At 35.8% G+C, this 19,817-nt stretch overlaps 3 protein-coding genes and 1 long non-coding RNA gene across 6 annotated transcripts in view; all 4 read right to left on the bottom strand.

Annotated features, from left to right (window-relative positions):
- The window catches only part of ubr2 (ubiquitin protein ligase E3 component n-recognin 2), a 29,529-nt gene extending 29,105 nt beyond the window's left edge, over positions 1-424 (bottom strand). The window contains exon 1 of the mRNA XM_042768295.1: positions 190-424. Within this exon, the coding sequence (XP_042624229.1) occupies positions 190-273 (84 nt within the window). The 5' untranslated portion in view covers positions 274-424. The remainder of the gene's footprint in view (positions 1-189) is intronic.
- Positions 425-1,214: 790 nt separating this feature from the next.
- LOC109101263 (transient receptor potential channel pyrexia) lies at positions 1,215-11,907 on the bottom strand. The gene is given in 15 exon segments (XM_042768487.1): positions 1,215-1,452; positions 2,950-3,104; positions 3,243-3,328; positions 3,419-3,563; positions 3,565-3,621; positions 3,821-4,025; positions 4,098-4,216; positions 5,701-5,868; positions 6,095-6,165; positions 7,906-8,076; positions 8,264-8,375; positions 8,457-8,548; positions 8,630-8,758; positions 11,530-11,639; positions 11,799-11,907. Coding segments are annotated over 15 exon segments (1,773 nt in total). The 5' UTR covers positions 11,878-11,907; the 3' UTR covers positions 1,215-1,378.
- Positions 11,908-12,510: 603 nt separating this feature from the next.
- LOC109060604 (protein VAPYRIN) lies at positions 12,511-17,206 on the bottom strand. 3 transcript variants are annotated; one of them, XM_042768489.1, is made up of 7 exons: positions 16,946-17,206; positions 15,929-16,046; positions 15,007-15,153; positions 14,182-14,320; positions 13,064-13,200; positions 12,874-12,960; positions 12,511-12,723 (listed from the first exon to the last, which is right to left on the bottom strand). In XM_042768489.1, exons 2-7 carry the CDS (start codon positions 16,001-16,003, stop codon positions 12,526-12,528), a joined length of 783 nt encoding a protein of 260 aa, XP_042624423.1. In that variant the 5' UTR covers positions 16,004-16,046; positions 16,946-17,206; the 3' UTR covers positions 12,511-12,525. The 3 variants fall into 3 exon arrangements, with proteins under 3 accessions (XP_042624423.1, XP_042624424.1, XP_042624422.1); XM_042768490.1 differs by lacking the exon at positions 15,929-16,046; XM_042768488.1 differs by lacking the exon at positions 16,946-17,206 and having other exon boundaries at positions 15,929-16,386.
- A 1,669-nt stretch (positions 17,207-18,875) lies between these two features.
- Positions 18,876-19,756, bottom strand: LOC109060605. The gene is made up of 2 exons (XR_006161463.1): positions 19,349-19,756; positions 18,876-18,982 (listed from the first exon to the last, which is right to left on the bottom strand). It is a non-coding gene; the product is annotated as an uncharacterized LOC109060605 (long non-coding RNA).
- Positions 19,757-19,817: the final 61 nt, after the last annotated feature.

Raw genomic sequence — 19,817 nt, 5'->3', positions numbered from 1 at the left:
TTTGGAAACCTCGCATGCTAGCTGCTAGCGCGTTAGCAGGACGCACTTGAGCAAAACAACCCGAGAGCAGCAGCGAGAAAAAAACAAAACAAAACAGAAATCATCGCGAGCGCACCGACTTCCGCAACCGAACTCATATATTTCATCAGCAGAGACATTTTAGAAAGTCTTTATACAACTGTCGCCTACCGCAGCGGTGTCCTTTGCGGAGAAATTGAGAAACTCGCTACACAGAGCGGACGGTGCTTCACGATCGGTCTCGGCCGCCGCCATCTTTACTACAGTGACCAGCAGAAGCAGCAGGGAGGGAAGCGGAAATCAGCAGCTCCGTCCTACTTCCGCCAAGGATCTGGACAACTTTTCAGCTGAGTAATGGAAAAGTGTCCCTGCTGTTGTCCTGGTGACGAGCCACAATCGCAGCCGCTCCCTGTCACGTGTGTTTTAAAGGAATTACTCACGTAATAATGAAACTGCCCCTCCCAACCCCGCATGCTGCTAGTTCTCCAGGAAGCGCCCTACATAGACAGTGTTTTAAGGTGTCTTATCCGTGAAGGCTTTGAAGGGTAGTGGATTTTTGAAGAATGGTTAATGCAGCTATTTTTCAATTCCAAAAGAGTCCATGGTGGTGTATTAATGATGTCAAACCTGACATGACATCAGATTTTTGAATCTGAACACAAATGAGATTTCAGAGAAGGGAGATTACGAGTAACTCACTGATAATGAACAAGCTTTCTGTTCCTCACACGATGCTGTCATACTACAGATGACGCAGTAATGACTACTTTTATGTCTCACAAATAGAAATGCTTTTATTTGATCAAGTCTAAAGTAAAACAGCAATACTGTGAATTATTATTACAATTTAAAATAACTGTTTTCTATCTAAATATATTTGAAAATGTAATTTATTCCCGTGATCAAAGCTAAATTTTCAGCATCATTGCTCCAGTCTTCAGTGTCACATGATCCTTCAGAAATCATTTTAATATAATGCTCAAGAAACATTGATGTGATACTCAACAATCTTCATGATCCCAAAGTTGACCGGTATAGTGTGCATTGACAGCATATGAGTTTTGAATGGCATGAGTGTGATAAAAATAAATAAATAAATAAATATTGCGTGCAAACTATTTCTTTTAGGTTTTATGGGGTTCAGATAAAGAGATTTAGTCTTGTTTCACATTTTATAATTTAGAATTAAAATATAATTAAAATAAAGTCACTTTAATGTACACAGATGCAAATCTACAGTATATTGGTACAATGACATAACTTAAGTAACAACAAAGGTAGGTTACAAAATCATGAGTTGCTCCATAAGTCCTTTCCGAGTCTTGCTCCGAGTGGATTAAATGTAGATTTCCGCAATTCATTAATTCGTTTGAGAGGTTTTACTGTCCACTGTAGGTTTCTCTGTCACTGAGGGTTTCTTGTCATCATCAGTAGCTGCAGAAACACCAGTCACATCACTTACAGGGATATTTCAAAAAAAAAAAACCACACCAAAAAAAAAATACCATAACAATTTTAAAGGAGCCATGTGTAATGTCTGGCAAAAAAATCAAGTCATACTCCACATTCCATACCAGATGGGGGCAGTATGCCTCAATAAAGTGAATTGGTCTACTCTAGAGTAACAAACGAGAAACGGCATAGTCTCTATGCTCCGCCCCTACCTTCACAACCACCCTAGAGCCATAGCCGAAGCCTAAAGGACGTTTTGCCTCCAGAGGAACGTTGGGTGATGTCCAGTGATTTTAAAACATGACATCTTCAAGCTACTCCCCTTCACCTTTACCAGTGAATATGTTCATATTCGTTTTGTTCATATTACATTTTGAATTGTATATACACATTATTTGAATTAAATTAATTTGACAGACAGCATTCTGTCAACATCATTGGTCAACATCAGACAGCTGATGTTGACCAACCTAGCGCCAACCAACGTAACCAGAGCTGCCAACTCTCAAGCATTCACCGTGAGACACACGCAATTGACTCTTTTCACACGCTTTCAAAAACTTGACCGCTCTGAATATAGTGAGTGAGTGAGTGCGCGCGCGGCCGGGCGCGCGCGCTCTCTCTCTCTCTCTCTCTCTCTCTCTCTCTCTCTCTCTCTCTCTCGTTCATTATCATCGAAGACATTTCAAGCTTCTTAGGTAATGTTACATTTTAGCATCAGCTTGGTAGAGACGGGCTTTGGTAGATAACAGGTGAAAACCGGATCGGATGTGAGTAAGTTATAGCTAGCTAACTATCAAACGCAGCTACGGTTAGCCATCGCTAACATTAGCACTATTATCGAACATCCTTCGATACATTTCTATGTTATAACTTCCCGAAAAAAAAAGTACGCAAACATATAAAACAAAACTTCTAGCGAAATACTAACAGCATTTTACTTACCAATCCAAAAGAAATGTTGCAAGTTCGGAGTCAAAGCTCATTTCTTTCAACTCCATCGGTTGTCTCCAGCGATGGAAAGCAGTGCCGATGTTTACTCTGTTTCGGCTCCTTTTCTTATTGGATTTGATTTGTGATTCCGAGCGCGGTTGCTTGACATCAGGTTCAAGTACGCCCACAAGCCGTGCGAGTTATTCGTGTATTGCAGGTTGGCTGGTGGTTATGTTGCCCGCATACCGCCTCCCATGGCCGAAAACTGGTATTACGACACCTGTCGGGCCGTGGCTAGTAATGCTAATGCTAATTAAGGTTGATATCTCTGCAGCACTATAACTTGACATTTTTTTAATGACATCATCGCCCTTATTTCTTCTCATTCTTTTGATGCGTGTAGGTCATTTTTCTTACAATTTTACCACAAATTTTTGTGCATACAGACTTAATGTCAATGACCGCCACAAAAAAAAACGAGGCTTACAATGGTCCCATGCATGTTTGTGCATACAGACATTCATTATAAGTGCAAAGGTGGCTTACATGTCTTGGACTGTATCAGACTGAGCAGCAAACTATGGAGTTCCTTCACTTCAGCCTTCAGCTCACTCAGGTCCTGACTGTGCTTCTGCTGGTCTTTCTTAAGTCTGTGAAGAGTCTTGAGATGTTCGTCTTTCTCTGGAAGTGCAGCACTTCTCCTTTTTTATAAAAAAAAAAATAATAATAATAATAATTTTTACCTTTCCAGGAAAATCATGACAAAATGTGTTATAAATAGTAGCATTAAAACTTTAACAATCAAAGACCAAGAAGTTGTTAGATGTTTATCAACCAACCTTGTGGTATCTTCTCCGGCGCCTGCACAGGTTAACTGAGGTGAGACTGTCTCTCTTTGGATGTTCAGATATTTATCTAAAGTATCCTGCGGAAATTGCAACGTTTCAGTTATTCTGAGATTTAACTGAAATAATAAAAAAATACAACATAGAGTAGTTGTTAATAATGTAGACACCTTGATCTGTTCTGTGAGCTTCTTCATCTCCGTGTGTTGTTCTGGGTTAGTGGTGACATCATCATCATAGAATTCTCCAAGCGGGGCGCAATGGTGGTGGATGTACTCGTTGTCATAGCAACGTCTCAGGGAAGGCATGGATTCCTTGCAGAATGATAGCAGCTTGTTGCATCACCGCATTGGCCAGTGCGTTGTCATAGACTCTGTAAACGCAAACAAGTTAAAGGAAGAGTTCACACAAAAATGACAATTCTAGGTGTTTTCAATACAATGAGAATTCACAGTGAAAACATGTACACCAAAAAGCATTAGTCAATTGATCGATGCATCTTTCAATCCATATCACTGTATTGTTATCCCCCTAATAAACATATCATAAAAGTGTATTTAGCTAATTAATACCTTTGGAAAGTGTCAGAAAGCAGAGCAATCAATAAATTAACACAGAGAATAGCAGAGAGGGCCAGAAATGTTCCACAGAGCAGGTAGGCCATCACTGCGTCCACATCCAGCATGGCATCAAACTCATACTCGTCCACCAGGGTGATACGGTACAAGCTGTACAGCAGCTCAGGAACCGTCTTCATACTTGGCACCTCAGCTAAACCTGAGACCAGTAAGCACATATATCATGCATCTTTACATATACAGTTATATACTGTAAGTATTTGTGATGTACCTCCAAATATGATCCAGAAAGCACAGGCATATGGAACGTAGATCTCTATATAGAGGAAAAGGAAACGCAGCACGTCTCCAGCAATCTTCCCCAGCATGACAATGAAGGGCCCCATCACCCTAGAGAATAAAATCAGCCATTACCTGGAGTACAATCATGTGTCGTGTTGTAGGCCAATAGAGTGCAAAGCTCAGTTCTCACAACTAGAAACCATTAAAGAGAGAAAATTCGGTACAATGGGTCTAATTTTGTTCTTTAAAATATCTTTTCCAATGCTGTTGTTGTGTTTTTCAATACAATTAATGTCAATGGGTCTAATTTTGTTCTTTAAAATATCTTTGTATTCTGTAGAACAAAGTAATGCATATTGTGCAAATTTGCAAAACATGTTTGGAACAACATAACAGTGAGTTAATGGCACAATTTGCATTTTTGTGTGATCTATCCCTTTCATTTTCAAGACAAACGTACACTGTAGTTTTTGACTCAATTATAAAATGTTTATAAAAGTACAACCATTCAAAAGTCAAAAGTTTGGAGCTGGTAAGATGTTTTTAAAAGAAGTCTCTTATGCTCACCAAGCTGCATTTATTTGATAAAAAATACAGTATAACAGTAATATTGTTAAATATTATTATAAGAACAGCTATCATTTGAAATATAATTATTTGTTAACAATGCAAAAATCTTTACTGTCACTTTTGAACAATTCAGCATGTCCTTGATGATTGAAAGTATAAATTTCTTTAAAAGATAAAAACTTTATTTGTTGTGTATAATGGTACATAATATTGTAGCCTCCCTTTAAGTCAGTGTTTGCAATATTGTGATTGATTTTGGATCTGGAAAAAGCAGCCAAATTGTTGTTGGCTCTGCTTGATGAGTGAAATGGTGTAATATGGAAATACTGTAGTAGCATTCAGAACTGACTGAGCACAGGGTGTGCAAACCCCCGCGTCCTTATGTTTCTATAGTTACCGTTACACTGACCATATGTTCCCATGGTTACCTAGCCCACAAAGAAGAGACCACCTGTGGAGTGAAACCTGAGATATGGAAGCATTGTTATTTGGGCCACTGGCCAGGTGACAGCATTTGGCTCCAGTCGCTCTGTGTGTCACAGCAGTCAGGAGACCCAAAAGGTGTTGACATTATATCTGAGTCTCTATGGTAACTGCCACTGACCAGGTGTTCCTATAGAGCTGAGGTCCCCAACAGTTTACTCAGATGACCACTACCTCAAAAGCCATATGCTTCATGACCTCCTTTAAAAAAGTTTATTTTACATACACATCCACAATTTTTAAGTAAAACAGAATTCTAGAACAAGTGAAGAATTTATTTTAATTAAACCGGCCATTTTGAAAATCCCAAGCACACACAGACACAAATACATAACATTTCAAACTGTACATGCATCCATCTTGATTTTCAGTTTTTTAGTTTTACCCATAATGAAAGATGTGTGTGTAGTGTGGGTTATTTGATTATTCAAAAATCAAAATCATTTCCTATAAAATATAAATAGACTTGACTTATAAGGGCTCTGGAAACCCCTGGTGGAGGTCAAGATCCCGAAGTTATTTATAAAAAGATTAATTACCTAAAGGCTCGGACATGCTTCATCAGCCTTAACCACAGGAAAATAATGGACACTGCGAAGAGGCGAAGACTGTTCTGTCGAAGTGAGTCAGACAGTAGGAATATATCCGCCAAGTGGATGCCCAGAACTGCCAGCAGCAGTGAATAGACCAGCCAGTCAAAGATATTCCTGCATGAGACATACCAGCATGCTTAGCCATGTAGGGAATGTACTTTTTCACTCTCTTTAACATTCAGCTGTATACAGGGCCGTCCTTAGCGGGACTGCAACTGGTGCGGTTGCACAGGTCCCCACGGCGAACGGACCGAGAGGGACACCACACCCTACCTCGCACCGGGCCCCGCGTCAGCTAAGGACGGCCTGACTGTATATTAGCTTGTTATGAGTACATTACCAGAGGTCTTGAGAGTAGGTTCCTTTCAGGTTTCGAATATACTTAATTTGGCCTTCCAAGTAATTGCGTTCCTGTTTTATATATAAAAAATAAAAAATCAATCAATTGTGAGTAGTGTCCTTACAACAGTGTATTTTATTTATACTACAGGTCAAAGGTTTGGAATAATTTAAGATTTTTTTAATCTTTTTTAATCATTTTGTGTTTTTGAAAAGAGTCCCTTATGCGCCAAAATACAGTAAAAGCTGCAGTATTGTGAAATATTATAGTTTAAAATAGCTTTTTTTCTTATTAGATACATTTTAAGATGTAATCAATTCCTGTGATGGCAAAGCTGAATTGTCAGCAGCCATTACTCCAGTCTTCAGTGTCACATGATGATTTTGACTCATCACTCACACAAATTATGTTTACAATAATGCAGTAAAATGGAAGCCTAAGGCCAAAGTAGATCAGAGGGTTTAAAAGCCTGTATTTTTATCAGAGTAGTATTTTTTTAGTTTTTAAAAATGCTTTTCAGCTTTAAAGTGCCTCTGTTATGGATTTTTGAAAATTACGTTTCATGCAGTGTGTAACACAGCTCTAAGTGAATGAAAACATCCTGCAAAGTTTTGAATCTGAAAGTGCACCGAGTAAAGTCTCTCAAAAGAAAGAGTCGACTCTGAATCATTGAAACAAGTCGTTTTTAAAACGAATCTCAAGCCGTTTCATGTTGACGTCAACATGAAACATTAGCATGTTGCCCGCCCACTTGTTGGTCCTTTAGTGTTTGTCTGAATGAAAATGCAAATTTATTCTTAGCCACTAGGTGCCACTTTTGGAGCGGTAAAAATAGCGGTTACCCCAAACTGTACACAAAGCAGCACTACGCTTACAAACGCTGCTTTATCAGGCATTACAGGTGTGATGAAATGAAAATTAGACCAATCACCGCAGATTAGCATCACGCAAAGAAGGGGTTTGAAAAAATGAATCATTTAGTGAATCGTTTGGGAGTAGTTGAACAATTAAGGTAAAAATAAATGCATATTATAAGACAATGAAAGTGTTTTTTGACCTTTCATGCATGTCAATCTGTTGTTGGGGATTCCCAAAACCAAAATATGAACCTTTCATAACCCATAATAGGGGCACTTTAAAGTTATCAAAATCAATCTTTTAGTAGCTACTGGAGATACTTTTCTAGGCAGATGATCATTCACTAAATCTCGCGTTTTTATTTTATTTACATTTTACAGATAAGGCTGTACAATTCTATCAAAAATGTGGACTCATTTAAAATTAACATTTTAGATTTATATTTTAAAAGTTTGTATTTTAACACAAGACAAAAATACAAACATAATAAGTAAAAAATAACAAAAAATCAAACAAATCAACACAACACAAAAACACATAAAACCTTTAAAATGTAAAGTAGTCTTCAGTATGAAAAAAAAAACTTTTTAAAGGGATAGTTCACCCAAATTCTGTCATCAGTTATTCACCGTTATGTTGTTTCAAAGGCTTTTGATCATCAATACACAACTGAAGATTGAAACCCGAGAGAAGTAAAAATTGGGGGTTGCCAGTGACTTCCATATACCATTTTTTTCCCTATATGGAAGTCAATGGCAACAACCAACTGTTTGATTACCAGTAATCTTCAAAATATCTTCTTTTATGTTCAACATAAGAAAGCAACTCATACAGGTTTGGAACGACATGAAGGTGAGTAAATGAAAACAGAATTTTTATTTTTGGGTGAACTATCCCTTTAAATAAGACCAAATACAAGCGAGTGTGTGAACAGGTTGAGTGTGTTACTGTACCTCAGGCCACATAGGGTGAGAGCAGCTCAAGTCCTCATTGATTTTCTGCACAGTCCAACGCTGCCAGTGCTTCAGTTTCCTCCTAGATCGCACAATCTCCATCACTTCCCTGTACACCTCAGCCACCGTCAGCACCAGTGCCAAAACCACCAACAACACACGCCACCAGTCCTACCAAGAGAAGTGCATGTACTGTAAGCAAATGTAAGCAAAAAAATTTATATTCTAGATTTGTTGCGCATTCTCAATAATGTTACAAAAAATAAGGAAGAAGCCTTAAACATCTCCAGGATCCTCACCATGGGAAAGAAACCTGTAAGTATCAAAGGTTCTGATCTATTAAGATAGTTAGCACTACCTGAGGAAGATTGTACCGATCTCCATCTGGACGTACTGACACAGATATGGCTACTGTTGTCCAGGACACGATAAATAGGAAGTTAAGAAGCAAGAGTATCCAGGCTCCCGTTCTGTAGGAAAACATTTAATCTGATGTCAATCTCTGCTGATGTTTCTCCATGCATCAGTTTTGGACTTTGATGTTGGTTTACCTGCCATATAAGTTCCATTTGACAGTGATGAGTTTGAGCACTACAGGGTGCATGATGAGATCCAGTTTACCCTGACTGACAATTATCTCCAGCTGTGGACAGAGACAAGTCTCATAATCTAATGCAGCAATACTGTACAGAAATGTATGTGAAATATGCTTAAAGATGTGTACCGGTGATGATGGATCAGAACCTTTTGGGTTTGTCTTGTCAGCAGGTTTTGGCTCCATGAGATGAAGGTAGTAGAACTGTTTTCGGGTCATTCGGTCTTTCATATGGAATTGATTCATTGCCAAATCAGCCTGTCAATTAGTAAGATTTTTTAAAATGTTTTTAAAGGAAATCTTTATGCTCACAAAGGATTTAAAAAAAAAATGCTGCAAAAACAAAAACAAATTAAAATATTATAACAAACCAAAATAACCATATTAATTAATCAATACACTCAAACACATACTGTAACACTAATGAGCGGATGGTATTCAACCATCTGTTCCATATTAATGAATCCTGAGTCTCTAACACATCCTGCACTCAGAGAGAAGAACTTCAAAAAAAAAAAAAAAACAAAAAAGATAAGGACTTTTGTTTTTACGACATCCTCCAACATAAAACCCCCCCTCGGGCGCCGCGATGTCGATAACATCCCAGCCCTCGTGACATTTATTACACCTTCGAGATGATCCAGAGACACTCTCGTGAGCATCAAAGGAAAGAAACCACCCGCCCTTTTGGTCACAGCACGACGACATTCCAGACACACACACACACACACACACACCCACACGAGCATTTCTGGCTCACACATGAACACTTTTGATAAACTACCTCTAAATGTATTAAATGTATCTCTTTATGTGCTTAGATGTCTTCACGTGATATAGTGGAATAGATATAATGTTTACTGTGTGTTTAATCAAACTTTATATGCCTGTAGTTAGGAACAACTCTGTATCTCTGTATCCCTGACTCGCAAAGTTATAGTTTATGGTGTCTGTATGATCGTAGAAACACCACACAAACAAAACTCAACCCCAAATTACAAAAAGATGCATTGTTTCAGAAGTACAATCTTTCTGAGGAAAAATGTGTAATTTTGTCATCGCCATGAATTAGACCAGTGGGCGGAAATCAGCAGACAAAGAAGATTTTTCCCGCCTCAGTTTCTCACACCTCATTGGTTCATAAGGTGACATAGGTGTGAACCAACCTTTCAATAAAAACAAAAGAAAACCCCTTGCTCGTGGCATTCCGCCAGAGAGAGAGGGGGGTTTCCCAGTTCGCGATCGGACTTCTCAAGAAGTCCCTCCGTTTGTTCTTCTTTACTTTTTCGTTTTATCTTAGTTTTTCTTTATTGTCTTCGGATATTTGACTTCGTTCAATTGTTCTCACGAGCCAAACGAACTTAAGTCTAATCATCTTTTGGCAAAGTTTACATTCGCGTAACCACGAACCCACGCATCACCAGCTCCGGAGCGGACAACGCAGAAGCTACAACAACGGACAATTTGAGCTCAGCTACACACAAGAGCCAGATCAAAGCAAGTACTTTCTTATATCGCAACTTAAAAATTGCTGTTTAAGGTTGTCTAGGCTATTCCACTTTTGTGAAATTATCCAATGACTTGGAGTCTCTCGCAAAGTTAACTGTTTGAAAATTGTCACTCTGAGATCTTCCCTCTCTCTCTCTCTCTTTCTTCCTCTCCCTCTTTCTCTCTCTCTCTTTCTCTCTCTCTTTCTCTCTCTCTCTTTCTCTCTCTCTCTTTTTCTCTCTATCTCATTACTATTTTCGTTTGATTATCTTGTTTAAACTGTATTGTTTGTTTGCTATATACTCATATTTACTCTGTGTGAATTGTAGTTATGTACTCTTTAGTCCGCTTTTATTAAATACAATAATTTGCTTGAATTGAACCGTTTTATTGCTCATCAAGATCGAAGTCCCTGAATCGTGTGATCTAAGCTACAAGCTTTGTTTTCTAGTAATTACTATTCAGTAATCTAAATACTACAGACACAGAAAATATTTTTCTTCCTGATCAGAAGAATAATATTTCTTGGAGTTTGTAAGAAGGGTATTTTTATTGATATTTGATAAGGGAGTCTAGCATCCAGTTCGCCGGACGAACACAGATTGTCTAGATAACTTACATTAATTCTAGTAAAGATTACCTTTAAATGATTAAATATTCCCTCTTTGGGTAATTTAATATTTGTAAGCAATTTTTTGAATACATTTAAAATGTAATTTATTCCTGTCAAGCAAAACAAAATTAAAAAAAAAAAAACCCCACCCTAAAAAATACATTTAAAATGTAATTTATTCCTGTGATGCAAAGCTGAATTTTCAGCCTCATTACTCCAGCCTTCAGCATCACACAATCCTTAAGTCCTTCATTCTAATATGCTGATTTGATGCTCAAGAAACATTTCTTTTTTTTTAGGACTCCTTGACGACTAGAAAGCTCAAAAGAACAGCATTTATTTTAAATCATTTGTAACAATGTAAAAGCTTTTACTATCTCTTTTGATCAATTTAATGCATCCTTGCAGAATTAAAGTATTAATTTCATTATTACAACAAGCTTAACAATATCTGTGGCCTGATGATATCTACCACAGATTCATTACCAAAATAATAGTTTATAATTTAAAAGCAGAAATGTGAAGCACTGCAATAAAATAAAATAAAATAAAATAAAATAAAATAAAATAAAATAATTCAGTCATGTAAATGTTTATCAGTTATTAAAATAAAAACAATTATTTAATTTTGTTATATTATTCATGTATTTATTAAGTGATTTACAAATTATTTTCATTATTCTACATTATGCAAAAGAATAACAAACTTCAGATAAACTGTGCAAAGACAGAAAAACTAAAGTTTTTTGCTTTGATATTTCCAAAAATGTAGTTGCAATACTTGTATTGTGTCTTGGATTAATGGGTTTTGCTAGTATTATTTTTATTTGAAAGTCATTACGGAAGCATCTGCTAAATGAATGCATTTAATCTCATAAATGCTGCTGATTAACTCGTACTGAATCAATTACAATCCTTGAATCCTCACCACAGAAGTCATTTTAGTAATCATGGCAGTAATGCAGAGCTGTCCATCAGAGTCCTGCACCCCAGCATCTGCTCCAAACTCCAGCAGCAAACGTGCTGTCTCACTCCGATCTGTACATAACACACACCCAGTAACTCCCATAACACCCTTGAATGCAGAAGTCAAAAAAGTAGAGCCATCTCTGACAGTATTCAACAGATTCGTCCACTGTTAGAGCTTAAGAGCATGCACAAACCAGGTCACACTTTATAGAGTTATAAAAGCCTTACCAAAGTTAGCAGCCAGCTGCAGAGGCGTTCTCCCTTTATAGTCTCGTACAGCGATGTCCGCCCTGTTCTGCAGTAACATCTTTACTGCCCCGACAGCATCATTCTTAGCATCAAAACAAAAAAATATCAGAGACAAAGCATATAAAACCTAAAAAAAAAAAAAAAAAATGTATTAATTTATATAATAATTATATTATTTTGACTATATCTAAAAAATAAATAAATAAATGTATTAATTTATATAATAATTATATTATTTTGACTGGTGTACTTTCCGGGGAATATATATATATATATATATATATATATTTTGCATTTATTTGATTAAAATACAGTAAAAATAAGAAAGAACAGTAAATAACTCTTTTGTATTTTAATACATTCCTGTGATGACAACGCTGAATTGTCAGCATTACCGCAGTCTTTAGTGTCACATGATCCTTCAGAAATCATTCTAATACGCTGATTTAATGCTCTTCTTAAGCATTAAATCATCACTCATGATTGTACAGTACATACACTCTCAGAAAAAGGGTACAAAAGATGTCACTGGGCTGGTACCTTTTTAAAAGGTACGCTTTAGTACTTTATTTACCTCTAAATGATGCATATTAATACCTTAAAGGTAATATTACCTAGAGAATACCTATTAATACCTTTTGAAAAGGCACTGCCCCAGTGACAGCTTTTGTCCCCCCTTTTTTTTCTGAGAGCGTACAGCCAGTTCTTAAATTCTGCATTTTGCTGAACCCTGATAAACACACATGAACACACCTCCTCTTTCTAACAGGAACTGCAGCATCTCCTCATAATCCAGAGCTGCGGCTACGTGAAGAGGTGTCACTCCAAAAGCATCGGCCCTCTGAAAATCCGCCCCTCTTTCCAGGAAGAAACGCATCACGTCCACGTTCCATGCCCGAGAGATCTACCAATAAACACAAACATCTGTGAATGATTGACAAGATGTCACCTATATTATCAATATCTGAATGCAAGCATCAGCTGAACATTTAAATCCCAGAATGACATTTTATGGCATATACTGTATGTCTTACATAAGCAGTCAAACATTAACCTCATGGAGGGCCATTTGCCCATATTTATCAGCTGAGTTTGGGTCAGCTCCATTCGTGAGGACATCATTCAGAAACTGCAGGTCCACCTGAAAGCAAAAATCAATATCACTGTGTGGCCCTGACAAATACAACATCATGTTCTCCCAAAGTTCACCAAATTGGAGCCACATCATTTGTTTCACGCATTACCTCATCTGTGTCTTTATTGCTGTCCGCAAGGACTCGAAAGTGATCTAGAAGCCTTTTATTCAGCTGGGTCTTATTCTGTCCATCTACATTGTCTTCATCCATTGCCAGACCCTTGTATTTGCTTCCTACATATTCCTCTAAACAGACTTAGAGTTAGGATTGATATTACACTGACAACATGAGTACCATAATAGCTTCAGTTTTTGGACATGTATAATGATAACATCATGGTTGTACTGTCTATCTATCTCTCTCGATATATTCTTGTGATAATCTATAATCAGTGATGAAACTCTAGTTGGCACAAGCTGATGGGTCATCTATAAGCAATCTGCTAGCAATCACATCATTTACTACATGGCACAAACCGACTGTCCTGAGATTGCTTGCTCACATTAAAATAGTCTGGTGGAGTGAACACTATCCACATTATTTTAAAAATAAGTTTTTTGTAACTAGAATGTGTTGCGGCTTACGGTGTCATTTGCTTCAGTTTATTTTAGCTGTACAAAATACTCTCCGTTATGCTGCTTTAAATGCAAACTGGTATTTGTTATCTTATTATTTTAATATATCAGCATACTCTGAAACACAGGATTTGTAGTGCAATAGTTACAGTTTACTGTACTTTGTTATTCGTACAGTTATTCACCTATCGTGGCTAATGAATCGGAAGTCTTGCACTTTCACAAAAACATATCTTACTTCTGTGTTGCAAAATAAGGTGGATAATCTGGTCCTGCAATGCTATCAGAGTTCCTCTGAAACCCTCCACCTCCCCCAGCTCCACCTGTCTAGATCTGCTACAGGATATCATGTGTACCTATTTATGCAGCAGCAGTGTATCAGTGTGTCTGTATATCTATTGGCAGTGGACAGTCCATACTTTCTCTGGTACATGACATATTATTTTAAATTAGACCTACTAAAGTATTGCCATCTGATACCATCAATGTAGCTTCAATATCTTATTCTAAGGTAATCAAATTGAAATATTCCACCATTTTTAAAGAGCACATTATCACAACCATCTTCAAAATCACATTTTACAAAGCAGGCAAAGAGTTTACTGCCATGGAATTTTGAAGGGCACATAATATGCATTTAATTATAAATACCTGTGGGTTTCTTTCTCACAGACTTGCGGGCAGCATGTCTCCAGCGGCCTCTTGCATAAGACGCCAGGTGAGCGACTGACCGCCCCACATCTTTAACTGATGTCATGGACACTGGAGAAGCAATGATTGGCTGCACTGACTACAGCCATACATACAAAATAGTAAAAAACATCACCAAATGACACTTTGAAATTTGTGTTATCGCTGTAAAAAAAAAAAAAAAATTATGTAAATTTAATGACAAAAGATTGCAAAATATACTACGGTAAAAACAAAGTAATTGGTTAACAGAAGGTGCTTAATAGTTTTTGGAAGTGAAAATAATAATAATAATAATAATAATAATAATAATAACAATAATAATAATAATAATAATCTCATCTTGTAATTTACAGTGAAAAACCATAAACTGACATTCCCAGTGTGACAGCTCACATTGATGTTGCTTCTTCTTCTTTATTTTTTTTGTTATCAGTTATGTTCATTAGGGTTTTATATTACATCTTAAGTTGATAAATGAATGTTCATTGCATTAGAGTCAGTTACCAAAATATCAGTATTTACATCAACTTAGATTACAATAATTATTGATATATGAACATGATATCAATTAATGTAATATAATTTTTTACTGTTAATAGACGTTCATTCCTTAAAACCTAAAATGTTGCTACCATATTTGTTTTTTTACAATGAAGAACTGTCAGGCACGGCTCTTGGTGCTTTACCATAAACTTCACAGAATTTCTGAGTTATTTTTGAACACTGAGCAGTTCAGGAAATAATATAGCAGATTCAAGCAAAGACTGAAGGCTGTTTCCTCACCAGACTAGAGATTCCATCAGTCAGTTCAAGCTCAAGGTTATCATGCCTGTCAGGTCCAACTCGACCGAATCTCTTCATTCTTCTACTGGATACAACTGAAAGCACTTGGAGATCTCCTCTTCCTTCTTCAGATGCTAGAAGATTGAACTTAGAGCCCAAGACATAAGCCAATAGAGCAGAAAATCAGTTTTAGTACAGCAGAGTGCTCTTGACGTCTTTAATAACGGGCTGTGTTTAGATGATTTGTTTCTCAGTTAATCTTTACTGTGAGTCGTTAAGCACATGTGTGTTAGACATCCAGTTACACCCTCCCTGTAATAAATCATAATCAACTAACACTTATCACATAATGTTTAACTAGAGGTCACAGGGCAACAGCACAGAATTGTGTAGGGTCCCTTTACGGCACCAGTACTGAGTGTCCTGTTTTAACAGAATATGTCCATCAAGGGTCATCTAATTATCATATTAACTAGAAAGCACACAGACAGACTTGTTCTGAAACATGCAAGACAGCAAGCTGTCTTCTAAGGCAACATCCTCATCAGTGACAGATCTGAAACGCTCTACGTTACCAGCAACTACATTAGAATTGATTTCAATGGTCTTTGCTGTTAACACAAAACTCTAATAACCATAAAAACAGATTAATAATAAGTAATAATAATGAATTTTAAGTAGCCTAAACTACACTCTCAGAAAAAAAATGGTACAAAAGTTGTCACTGGGGTGGTACCTTTTCAAATTGCACAACCTTGTACCTAAACAGTCCATTTTGATACCTTAAAGGTACATATTAGTACCCAAAAGGTACAAAAGTGTACCTTTTGAAAAGATACCGCCCCAGTGACACCTTTTGTACCTTTTTTTCTGAGAGTGTACTTATTATCAATACTTTCAGCCTTGGCCTGGATTTGAGGACCTTGGTGTTCAGTTTCTCTGTGGTCCAAGGGTTTGGATGTTCCTGGCAGTTCAAGGCTCTGCTGGTCCGGTTCATAAACCAGCCCAGGTTATACTGATGAGCAGACAACACTGAGAGACTGAAAAAGTAAATAATTGACATGAAAGGAATGCAATGACATCATGCATGACAGATGTCAAATTACATCAGCAATGGGAAACAACACAAGTAGAAAAGTAGCTGACATTATACACAATAACATGTGGATGACTTATATTCATTTTTATTCTATATATAGTCTTTAAGCCTGAGAATGTAAAATATCCCACTAATTCAAATTTATTGCCCTTGACAATGAATCGTAATGAAACTGAATCCCCAAAAACAGTGTCTCTAGTGTCTTGGAGAACATAAATGCACATCTAAAGCTGCGAGTTACACTACTGTTGAAAAGTCTGGAGTTTCCCAACCCCAAGAAATGAGCAACCTACTTTTGGAATCTTTTTTAAAAGAGTGAAGAACCTCATTTTAAATCACAATATAAAGATATGTATCATTTTAAAAGATTGGCATTTCAAATAAATGGTAAAAAATATATAAATATTATAGATATTTAGCAGCACAACTGTTTTCAACATGTTTATAATGAGAAGAAATGTTTCTTGAGCATCATATCAGTATATTAGAATGATTTCTGAAGGATCATGTGACACTGAAGACTGGAGAAATTATGCTGAAAATGCAACTTTACCATTACAGGAATAAATAATTTTTTTTAAACAGATAAATAAAAATATAAAAGCTCGATTAGGGTGAGAAAAACCTGAAACACTTTCATTGTGATTATTAAGTGGAGTCAGTAATACAACAATACTCCCATGGGCAAATCAAATATTTGGAATTCAATGACTTGAAAGAAAACATGATTCAGGATTTCATGAAAACATTTTAATAACACTATGATTCCATCACACCCTTATTTTTTTGTGGTTACCACAGGTACTTTTGAATATCAGCAGCATTTCATGATATATATACCTCACAACAGTGCTAATGATTAGTTAGAGTCCTGCGAGGTTTGAGTTTCAGCTGATGGTGGGAGCGTGTCCGACTCATTCTCTGTTCTACTCCACGCGACAGAACCAACACCATTTAAACTTACACTGTGGACGCGGACACACCATGTGCATACAGCCACCTGAGCGAGATAAGAGAGGACAAGAAAGGGGGGATCATTATCCATACTGTTAGGAGATAATCACATCTTTACAGAGCACTTTTCAAGGTTAAAGATAAAAACAAAAGCCTTTAACATCCATGGAAACTTTCCATTATACGAAATTTTCTTTATAATGAAAAAAAGGATATATATATATATATATATATATATATATATATATATATATATATATATATATATATATATATATATAAACCTCACATTAAAAAAAAAAGGTACTTTTAAGAACTGTTCACTAAAAGGTTCTTTGATTTAGCTAATGTCATAAAAACAAAAAAAAAAAAAGAAAACCTACTTTTGGAATCTTTTTTAAAAGAGTGAAGAACCTTTCCTCATCACATACATAGTTAATTCCGCCAATTGTATTTAGCTAATGTCATAAATATAAATAGTTAAATATAAAACATTATAAAAATATTCATGCAAGTTTATTTTAAATTCAAATTTAAACACTAAATATATAATATATAATTTTTTTTAAAATAATTAAAATAAAAATGATATGACAAAATATAAAAATGCAATAATATTAATATTTAGCACTTAGAAGAATCAAATATTCCAGTATATGTAACAAAAAAAAAAAAAAAAAAAAAACTGATATAATTTCAGGTTTATTTGTCCCACTGAAATGGAAATGCAAGACTAATATAAGCAAAAAAAAAAAAGAACAAACAAAAAAATCCATTTATTCTGACTGAGGTGTTTACATGCAGAATTCAAACAAAAAAAAATTCAAAACGAAAACAAACAAAACAAAATACTTCAACAAAACACACCTACTGACTTCCACAGTATTTTTATTTTTTTCCATGCTCCCGGTTACCAACTTTCTTCAAAATATCTTATTTTGTGTTCTCCAGAAAAAAAAAAAGGAATAAAAAAAGAAAATTGTTTGGAACAACTTGAGGGTGAGTAGACATAATTTTCAGGTTTGAGTGAATGGTCCCATTAAATCACAATGGGACAAAATTTTACAAAATGTAAAATTAAAATAAATAAACAATAATAAAAAAAACTATATAAAAGTAAAAACTATCAAAATAAAACACTTACTAAAAATACTGAAATATTTACCTGCATGCCATGTGACCAGTAACTGACATCAGAGAAACATGAACATGCAAATGTGTTGTTAAATTCCACAAATCTAGAATACTTTTATAAGCCACAGGCTTAAAATTTAAAAGATAAAAAAGAAGAATTATAAATTATTAATACATAACAACATATCATGTAATCAACAACAACAACAAAAAAGTTATGTCTATTTTAAAACATACTATATATTCTAATTACAAGTACATCACTTTTGGAATCGGATAACATAATCCATATTACATAGGTCAAAGACGAAAAAGGGTTGAAGCATAAAAACAATAAGTGTAATACTGCTTTAAATTGTTGAGTTTTTACATAAATACTGTGTTATGCTGAATGACAATTCAACACTAATTAAACCAATTTTTGACATTTTATTCTCCAAAAAACTTAAATGTAGACTTTACTTACATTTAATGTGCTTTCTATGGACATAAAATTACTTTTGTAAATGTCTTTTGATGCGGACATCTTAATGTATTTGACCCACATATAATCAGTTACTACACAGCACAGAGTATTAGTAAGTAGTAATAGTAATAGTAGTATGGTAGTACACTATTTTGAATATAGTCCCTGACAAATTAGAGAAAGGTAAAAGACAATTCATAATTTTTTTTTTTTTTCCACAGAACTTGGCATTTGGAGCAGGGGTGAGTGGTTTTGGCTATAGTCTCCTGTGAAGCCTGTTCCCAGCGGGCACGAAAAACCGCCTCTTCATCTGCAGTATAGCCCTGAAACACACACACACACACACACACACACACACACACACACACACACACACACACACACACACACACACACACACAGCAGGGATCAAACGCAGCACAGTAAGACAGACAGATTTGATCTTAAACAGCTTTAAATTCCTCTCTAATGTGATTCTTTTATGAATCAGGTGATTTGTGAATGGCTTGTAGGCATTGTCCTGCACTGACACCATTACGACTAGATTCTCTGGGCTGCTCGACCCAAAAGAGAGAATATTTAAGCAGATGGGGTGTATTTTCACCTTGACTGATGATATCTAGCCAACATAAATTGAACTGTGTCCATGCATATGTGATGAACTAATATTAAAAGTGTGAAGTCCTCACCTGCAGGGCACTTCCTGTTGCTGTGTCTGTCCTCTGTTTGCAGGGGTCCTCGTGATACTCTGCCTTACAGTCACAAACACACAGCAAACACTGACCGCTACAGACCACAGCTCTTATACTGGTCAGTAATTAATAGTAAAGTGTAAGTTACTTAGCATTTTTAATTTTGGTAACACCTAACTTGAAGCCTTTATGCATAATGTATTATAATTCATAATTCATAATGTATTTTATGTTGTCTTTACAGGTGAGGCAGATGATGGTTGCAATAAAATACTTTCACTATTCCAGTTTAATGTGCAGAGACAAATAGAAATGTTATTTTAGTATTATTTGTATACTTTCAAGTAGTTATTAATATTTTAAATAAGATTTTTATATTAAACGTTTTAGTAATTTTGTTATTCTATTCTTTTAAATATTATTATTATTTATATTAATTTTATTTTCATTCTTGTCATTTTAGTAC

Source organism: Cyprinus carpio, chromosome A13, assembly GCF_018340385.1.
Source record: "Cyprinus carpio isolate SPL01 chromosome A13, ASM1834038v1, whole genome shotgun sequence".
Taxonomy (NCBI): domain Eukaryota; kingdom Metazoa; phylum Chordata; class Actinopteri; order Cypriniformes; family Cyprinidae; genus Cyprinus; species Cyprinus carpio.
The sequence above is the reverse complement of the archived record's forward strand: the minus strand, read 5'-3'. Positions and strand labels throughout refer to the sequence as shown.

Coding starts and splice junctions, on each gene's coding strand:
- LOC109060604 (XM_042768488.1), bottom strand. CDS start 16,069: ATGTCAATTATTTACTTTTTCAGTCTCTCAGTGTTGTCTGCTCATCAG. Junction 14,321..15,006: donor CTGATGGAATCTCTAGTCTG/GTGAGGAAACAG, acceptor GTATGGCTGTAG/TCAGTGCAGCCAATCATTGC. Junction 12,961..13,063: donor GCAATAAAGACACAGATGAG/GTAATGCGTGAA, acceptor TTTTGCTTTCAG/GTGGACCTGCAGTTTCTGAA.